The sequence below is a fragment of the Macadamia integrifolia genome, unplaced genomic scaffold (genome assembly GCF_013358625.1).
Source record: "Macadamia integrifolia cultivar HAES 741 unplaced genomic scaffold, SCU_Mint_v3 scaffold1991, whole genome shotgun sequence".
In the NCBI taxonomy this organism is placed as follows: domain Eukaryota; kingdom Viridiplantae; phylum Streptophyta; class Magnoliopsida; order Proteales; family Proteaceae; genus Macadamia; species Macadamia integrifolia.
In genome coordinates, this window is record NW_024868455.1 from 36,972 (window position 1) to 46,049 (window position 9,078).

The following is a 9,078-nucleotide window of genomic DNA, read 5'->3' on the forward strand; positions in this document are numbered from 1 at the left end:
TTTAATATTATGATTTAGCAAAATTTCTCATGAATGACTTTTGAGCATTTCTTATCGTTTCCAATGACCTTATTTAATTGTTGAACTTGGTCTGGTTCTCAGCCTCTCAACTGTTATCAAGTAGACAATGAAGTCGACGTAATAAATGTTTAAAGGAAGACAGAATTCAAATATCTTCTTTCTTTGTATTGCTTATTAAGCTCAAGATCAAAGTTCCTCCTCGAGGTTAGAGATGAAGTACTCATCAATCCAAGTTGTTTTGCCTTTGATCATCTTTACATTCTCTCTGAGTCATCTCTTCATTGGCAATCAAATTGTTGTATTGGCTCAAAATACAACCATTCCCTTCAATGTTGGGTTTGTTCTTGATTTCAATAAAATGGTTGGGAGAATTGGGTTGAGCTGCATCTCCATGGCTTTGTATGATTTCTATGAAACTCACAGTTTCTACAAAACAAGACTGGTTCTCCACACCAGGGATTCCAAGAACAGTGTGGTCCATGCTTCTTCTATGTGTAACTAACAACTCTTCCTCTTTCTACCTCCTCTAGTGGTTGATTTGTCTATTTTTTTGCTTTCCCTTTATCCTATGATGAATTTTAGTTTCGTGAGGAGATTTCGATTGTTTATCATATGATAGGTTCTATTTATGTATTGAATGACATAGAAAAAGAGATTTTCCACGAAGCCAGAACAAAATTGCTCCTTATTTTACTTCCTACACATCATTTGAGTTATCATATGATCTATATGTAATGAAATCAAAGTATTGTAATTTCTTCATCAGAATAGTGGAAGATTTGGTTATCGCTCACCGTGGATGTAGCCTATCTTGGGTGGACCACTTAAATCTTTGTGTTGTGTATGCATATGAGCTCTTTTTAGTTTTTCTTTTACAAATCGTTGTACTGCTGTGTTGTTATTTTCTAACACAATCTCATAGAGATTGATGCGTTACAATATAAACGACTTTCAAAACACTCTGTTCATGCTGCTTGAATCTATTCCATCACTTCTCCAATGTAAGGTGTGATAATGAAAAAATGCAGCAGTTCTTTTGCCTTGTCGTGTATTATGATGAGGGCAAATGTACTTTGTGAGTGCATAAGTTAGAAATGAAGAGACAGATAAATGAAGTTCTTTATTTAATGCAGCTCTTGATCTACTAAAGAACATAGAAGTACAAGCAATTATTGGGCCAGAAACATCATCTCAGGCCAACTTTATGATTGATCTTGGAGACGAAGCTCAGGTGCCCATTATATCTTTCTCTGCAACTAGTCCTTCTCTTTCTTCAACTCAAACTCCTTATTTTGTCAGGGCTTCCCTTAGTGACTCCTCTCAGGTAAAAGCAATTGCTTCCATTGTCCAATCCTTCGGATGGAAGGAAGCTGTACTGTTATATGAGTCCACTGATTATGGTAATGGAATTGTACCTTATTTGGACGATGCGTTTACAGCAATCGAGACTCGTGTCCCTCACAGAAGTGTCCTTTCTCCTTCAGCCTCTGATGATCGAATTCTTGCAGAGCTTTACAAGTTGATGACAATGCAAACTAGAGTATTTGTTGTGCACATGACATACTCAATCGCTGCTCGTTTATTTCTGAAAGCAAAAACTATTGGAATGATGGATGAAGGATATGCCTGGATTATCACAGATGGGCTATCTAATCAACTGAATTCCATGAACCTCTCGGTTGTCCATTCTATACAAGGTGTACTAGGTGTTGAGCCTTATGTGCCCATGTCTGATAAGCTTATGAACTTTAAGATCAGATGGAGATACAAGTTCCACAAGGAAAACCCAGATATGGAAAGTGCCTCTCTTAACATTTTTGGACTGTGGGCATATGATACTGTCTGGGCACTAGCACTGGCAGCTGAGAAATTAGCGGCAGAGAATCTCCACTTCCAACACCCACAAGTTGTTAATGAAACAACTGACCTTTTAAATCTTGGAATCTCTACAATAGGTCCTAAACTTCTCCAGACAATCTTGGAGACAAAATTTAAAGGCATGAGTGGAGAATTTAGCCTTGTCGATGGACAACTACAATCACCGGTATACCGGGTACTCAATGTAATAGGTCATGGAGGAAGGGAGATTGGGTTCTGGACACCAACAAATGGAATTTTACATGAACTGAATGAATCTTCAAATTCCAATCTCTATCCTATAGTATGGCCAGGAGATTCTATGACAGTGCCTAAAGGTTGGGTAATTCCTACAAATGGGAAGAAACTGAAGATCGGAGTTCCTGTCAAGGAAGGATTTACTGAATTTGTGAAGGTAGTAAGAGATCCTACTACTGATGCCACAATTGTCACTGGGTACTGCATTGATGTCTTTAATGCTGTAATTGGGGAACTGCCATATGCACTTCCTTATGAGTTTATTCCATTCAAGAAGCCTAATGATACAAGTGCTGGGACATACAATGATTTTATCTACCAAGTATATCTCCAAGTAAGTTTAGCTAGCTTTATATTTGGATAATTAGTTGTGATCCTTTTCAGTTCACTACCATGATGTGCATTTTTTTTTCTTTCCAACAGAAATATGACGCAGTCGTTGGTGATATAACTATCAGAGCCAATCGGTCCTTGTATGTCGATTTTACGATGCCATTCACACAGTCTGGGGTAACAATGATAGTGCCAATCGAACAAAATCAGAGGAAGAATATGTGGGTTTTCCTGAAGCCGTTAAATTGGGATCTATGGTTCACTATTCTCATCTTCTTCATCTTCACAGGCTTTGTGACCTGGGTCCTAGAACACAGAGTAAACAAAGATTTTAGGGGTTCACCTACTAATCAACTTGGAATGATCTTCTGGTTTGTCTTCTCCACCATGGTTTTTGCACATAGTAAATACTCATTCCTCTTCTCTTTTATTGATATTTTCTGAATTAACTTATCGTATCCCAACATCCATAGGGTAACAAGCCACAAGTCAATGGTACATTAATTGTTCTGACTCAAAGTCTAGATACCCTTTAGGCGGTGGAATCCCATTTGGGAAGGATAACTCCTCTCCCCACATGGGCTAGTTGACCAATACTAATAAAAGTTTTTTCAATGGCTACAGAAGAGGTCTTCAGCAACTTGGCTAGGTTTGTTGTGATCATATGGGTATTTGTTGTGCTCATCCTCACATCAAGTTACACAGCAAGCCTAACTTCCATGCTGACGGTTCAACAGCTCCAACCTACTGTCACAGATGTAAAAGAGCTCATAAGAAGTGGGGAGAATGTGGGGTACAAACAATACTCATTTGTGTATGAGATGCTAATTCAAATGGGCTTTAATAAATCCAAGATTAGAACCTATGAAACTGTAGAACAACTAGACAAAGCTTTATCTAAAGGGAGTAACAATGGTGGTATTGCTGCGGCTTTTGATGAGATCCCTTACATGAAACTCTTTCTTTCAAACTACTGTGATAAGTACACCACGGTAGGACCTACTTATAAGGCTGATGGATTCGGCTTCGTAAGTCCTCTCTCTCTCTCTCTCTCTCTCTTCTCTCTCTCTCTCCCCCAGTGTAAGTATTTGTGTAACTGAATTCCTTTCATTTGTATTTCTGATAGGCTTTTCCAAGAGGATCCCCTCTGGTACCTGATGTTTCGAGGGCGGTCTTAAATGTAACAGAAGGAGGAAAAATGGCAAGGATTGAGCAAGCATGGTTTGGGCAAGACAATTGTCTTAGTAGTACAAAGGTTTCTTCATATGGTCTTACATTAGATAGTTTTGGGGGCTTGTTCATCATCACTGGAGCTGCTTCTCTCCTAGCCCTCTTCATATTCTTACTTAGATTTTGTCGTAGCAATGAGGTTGTTATCAGACATGATAATCCTAATGCTTCTACATTGAAAAGAATAGTTGAAATGGCAAAAAAATATGATGAGATAGATCCTTCCTCTCATGATTCTAGAGTAATTAAAAATCACAAACAAAAGACAGAAATTGCATTAAGCACTGAAGCCTCCCCCATATCTATTGCTCCAAGTCCGCCTACAAGTCAATCTGCTATAGAACAAGGGTGGGAATCAACCAGTTCCTCCCGTACAGAAGGAAATGCCACTCCCTTGGAAGGTCAAGAGAACCCATTTAGTACGCAACCAAATGTAAATTGGAGGCAAGGTACCGAAATACTTTCTACTGAGATTATTTGTCGAGATGACTTTGAACCAAGCTCATTGGAGAGCGAGGATCCATGTGACTGACCCATTTAGTTGGGACAAGGTCTCTTCTTCTTCTTTTTGTATTATTTGTGGCGATGCATAGAGGCCAAGTGCCCTTGTAATCAATGGTTAATTTTGTAATTGACATATTCATTAATGATTTAATGTTAGTGAAGGTTTATACCATGAAACTAAGAGCATTGATACTCTCTCTCTCCCCACAAAGCAGAAGTGCTCTTGATCAAAAGAATAATTCCCCTAAAAATTATGCAAATGAGAAACCACCGACTAGCCCCAAGGGGGTAGTCAAGTTGGTAAAAAAACCTTCGCCTCAAGAAGCCTCAAGAAGCATGTGGTTTTGAGTGTAGAAACGCAACCCTAGAATGATGCAGAAGACTGAAAAAACAAGAACAAACAATGCACACAGGTTTACGAGGTTCGAAAAGATTGTCTACGGCCTTGGTGAGATGAGATCCTGCTTCACTATCAGTGGAGAATAGGGTTACAGCGCTCGTCCTTACACCTCTTAGTATTTCTTGCATTACAGATAAGGAAACCCACTACAAATATATAGCAAAAAACCCTAATCCAAAAATTACAAAACTGTCCTCAAATAAAAAATTCGAGCAGGAGGTTGCGCCCCCCTACACCCCCACTATGCAGGGGGCCTCCTGCCCCCTTACAACCCCCATAGCCTGCTAACCGGCTAGCAGGACCGCCATCTTGCCTGTCGAAGCTTCCGCACCAGTACTCCCTAAATTAAATTGTGATGAAATACAAGACATCGTACACCAACATTGAGTTCGACTCCTTTTATCTCCTTGGAGCTACTCACACAAGGGTGTTTAGTGCTCTTCACTGTTGATGAGCACATTTATGTGTGAAATCTAGGGTAGTAAAATATGCATTTTACATATTTAGATGGAGCTACCTTGGGTTTTACTCTCTTTTTGCAGGCTTTATATTTTCAAAGCTTTAACACTATCGGGCACTATATCTCCAATTTTACACGTAAGAGGTCCTATTTCTTTTCATGGTTGTGAAGATGATGAAATTCTGGGCAAGATGGACGTGTTCAATAGCAAGTATACATTCGTTTGGTCAACCATACAAGTGATTATTCTTTTCGGGTCAAAAAAAGAATAATGGATCAGAATTGAACCGAGATGCAGAACCAGCCCATCTGCAGTTGTTCCAAGGGTATAAGGAATATTCTAAATGCCAACAAGGATTGATGGACCACATCCTTAAGTGATTGAAGATTCGTTTTTGGTAACTACCTAGCATAGTTGGTGAGTTGTAGTGTGCAAAATCCCTTCCTTATTAGGCCTCAAGTTCGAACCTCTTAACTGCCATTTTGTTGAGGTTTTTATTTTAGAAGATTTTCTCTTTCCTACTCATCACTCAAAGGAGGTCGGCCAAAAGGTTTCTTACGCAAGAGGAGAGAGAAATAAGGAAATAACGAAAAAAATAGAAAAAAGGGCGAAAAACAGGAAAGGAAAAAAAATAATTCAAAAAATCGTCCAAAAATAATTTAAAAAATTGTCTAAGATGCTGCCCACGTTTAAAGAAGAGAGAAAAAAAATAAAAAAGAAAAAGAGAAAGGAAGCAAAATCGTTAGAGATTCCCTAGTTTCTACAATTCTCTATCTTCTCTCTCCTCCATCTCATCAACAAGATAAAAGAAAAATATCTTTTTTTTTAGAAGCTAAAATCTTTAGCTTCCCTCCCCTATTATCTATATAATAGAATTAACACAAGGGGAGGAGGCAATTCATTCTTCTTCTATACTTTTTTTTTTAGTTGCTCTATCTCTTTCTCTAGTTTTGTCTTTCTCTAGCTCTAGTTCTACGTTTATGCTTTAAAAACTTTTGTAAGTTCTTTTTATTCAATTAATGCAAGAACTTTTTTTTTTTATTCAGTCTTTTATTTTTATTGTTTAAGCAATTCAAGTTGTAATTTTCAAGTTCTAGTTCTAGGTGACAAGAACAAGCTATGGAACATGTCTTTCGAGTTCAATTTATTTTTTCTTCAGATTTGTTTTCTCTAGTACTAGAAATTTAAGATTTAGCTTATTCCAGATCTAGTTTTTAGTACGGGTAGTATCTCAAATCGATCAAGTTTTCAGTTCAAGGGTTGAAGTTCAAGTAAGTAGGCTCCTTCAGTAGTCTTCTCTCCCCCCTCTCATTCCCTCTTCTGACTACCTTTTCTTTCTTAATTTAAGATTTTAATTTTAGTTGTTACATTATTGCTATCCTTTTCCCCCAAGGTTCATGGCTAGTGTATGTGTTGGTTTTGCCCCTCCTAGCCATAAAATCATCAATTTATTATTTTTATTTTAATTGTCTCCCTTTCTCTAAAGCCAAGTAGAGTAACCCTTGTAAGAGTGACTCTCTAGTCAAGTAGGGAAGCTCATATTATGATGCATCCCTCGGGCTAAGTAGAGAAACCTACTTGTGAGTCTCTCTCTAGCTTTATCCCCTTTCTTTTACTTTATTTTTATTTCAGCATTTTTTCCCTTTATTATTTTTTTTTATTGCGTGGGTTGTTTATTTTTAGTTATTTATTTATTTAATTTTAATTGCGTGGCTTGCGTCTTTAAATTCTTAGATGATGAATGGTTAGGACGTTATTTTTAGGACGGTAATTAGAATTAGATCACAACCATTAATCAGTTCACTTTCGCATTACTAAAAGAAATAAAAAATAAAGTTGCTGCTCTCCCTGTGTTCGACCCGTAGCTACACTGATCCGTACGCTTGCGGTTACATTTTAAATCTCAAACAAGTTTTTGGCACCGTTGCCGGGGAGACAGTTCCATGTTATTTTTCACTTTCTTTTGGTAAATCGGAGTGCTTTGTTTGCTTTGTTTTATATTTTTCCTTTTCTTTTATTGAATTCCTGAGAAGAACAACTTGCAATAATAGTTGTATCAGTGGAGGTCGCCATGCCTCATAGAATGATAAAGACAGGTTTCGCCCTGTAGCAATACCTCAGGAATTGACCTGAGCAACCCCGAATCCCTGTCGGTAAGCTCCCAAAAAAAAATCAAAAAATCATAAAAAAAAAAGGTTTTGCTATCCATTCTTTTGTGCTTGTCTCACTTTAGTTGTGGGTAGTTTTCTGTTGCATGAGTGTTAAGTGGGTACGTAATACTAAGAATCGGTTAGAAAGAAGAGATCCAACAAGTAGTGACCATATACGTTTGCTCTCTTTAAAACCCTTCAATATGGGAGACCAACAGCAAAACCCTTCACCTAAATCTCTGAAAGATAGGTTCTACCCTGCTAGAACAGCCCAACCTTTCTGCATAGTTCTACCACAAGCCCAGGGCAATAATTTTGAACTCAAATCTCAATACATCACTATGTTGCCCCACTTCTATGAGTTGACCTCTGATGATACATACCTATTTCTAAGGGAATTTGAAGAGGTATATGTTATAATTAAGATCCAACAGCTTTCTGATGATGCTGTTAAGCTTAGGTTTATCACTTTTGCATTGAAAGACCAAGCTAAGAAGTGGTTGTATGGGTTACCCACAAATTCCATAACCTCATGGGAACAGTTCACAGTTGTCTTCCTTAAGAAGTTTTTCCCAACTCACAAGACCAATAAGCTTAGAAGTGATATCCTTCAGTTTAGGCAAAAGCCTAGTGAGTCATTTTCCAAACTTATGGAGAGATTCAAGGATCTACTCCAAGAATGCCCTCACCATGGCCTAGACCTATGGCATTTATGTCCAATAATTTATTAAGGTATTGATTACCCAACTAAACAAATGATAGAGTCTATGTGCCTTGAGGGATTCACATCATTTACAGATGAAGGAAATGCATGAGAATTCTTACTTAACTTAGCTGAAAAACCCGTGAGTGGGAATCAACCCAAGAGAGTAAAAGAACCATAGGAGAAAAATGATATTTTGTGGATGGGATAGTAGCCAAGGAAGCCCATTTGGATAGCCTAATCAAGAGGATTGAGGCTATTGTTCATAGAGAGCCATCATCAATCAATTTGGTTAAGATTTGTGCTTGTTGCCAGTCCCCTGGACATGTCATAGAAGAATGCCCCAACACCTCTGGGGGCACTTCTAATGATAGTGTTAATGCCTTATACCAGAATAATCCATATAGTAATACCTGCAATCCAGGATGGAGAAATCACCCAAATTTCTCTTGGAATCAGGGCAACCAAGCAGGGCCTTCCAATTTCCATAATCAAGGTCAACCTGGACTCCAAAGGCCTCCCTTTGCACAACAATCTTTTTCTCAAAATACTTTTCCTAGGTCAAATGTAGGACCTCAGGCTAGTTTTCCTAGGGCCCCTCTCCTATCATCTTATCAGCAACCCCCTGGGTTTACCAACACTGGAGAGGCAAGTAGAATAAGTGACTTGAAAAAAAATATGGCCCTCCTCATGACAAGCCATCAAAATCTTACGAGAGAACTTACCCAAGTTGTCTCAATTATGCGTGAGAGGGAGAAGGGAACTTTACCCAGTCAATCAAAGCCTAACCCTAGGCATCATCAGCCTGTTAGTTCACAAGGACCAACTAATGCACCACTGAATATAGTACAAGGTCAGACCCAACAAGGGCCCTCTAACCAATGTAATGTTGTTTATGCCCTTAGGAGTGGTAGAGAGTACCAACAGAGCGTTCCTAAATCTTCCTCATCTATTACTCCTGTTAACTCTCCTTCAGTTGAGGACACAAGTGTGCCTCTTGTTCCAGGTTCGTCTGATGAACCTAAAGATTTTTCTGAAACTAAAGATGATTTGGTTGAGGAAACCAAAAATGATTCTTCTGAACAGGGGCAAATCCCTAACAGTCCTTATGTTCATCCTATCTCATTTCCTAATCGCTTGGTACACAAAAAGAAGACTGCT

General features: G+C 38.4%; 1 protein-coding gene and 1 non-coding gene across 2 annotated transcripts; one reads left to right on the forward strand and one right to left on the reverse strand.

Moving 5' to 3' along the window:
* Positions 1 to 232: 232 nt before the first annotated feature.
* LOC122065385 (glutamate receptor 2.7-like) lies at positions 233 to 4,231 on the forward strand. The gene is made up of 5 exons (XM_042629194.1): positions 233 to 515; positions 1,155 to 2,470; positions 2,560 to 2,872; positions 3,094 to 3,497; positions 3,596 to 4,231. Exons 1-5 carry the CDS (start codon positions 233 to 235, stop codon positions 4,229 to 4,231), a joined length of 2,952 nt encoding a protein of 983 aa, XP_042485128.1.
* A 3,573-nt stretch (positions 4,232 to 7,804) lies between these two features.
* Positions 7,805 to 7,911, reverse strand: LOC122065387. Its single transcript, XR_006135998.1, has one exon. It is a non-coding gene; the product is annotated as a small nucleolar RNA R71 (small nucleolar RNA).
* Between the last annotated feature and the right edge of the window lie 1,167 nt (positions 7,912 to 9,078).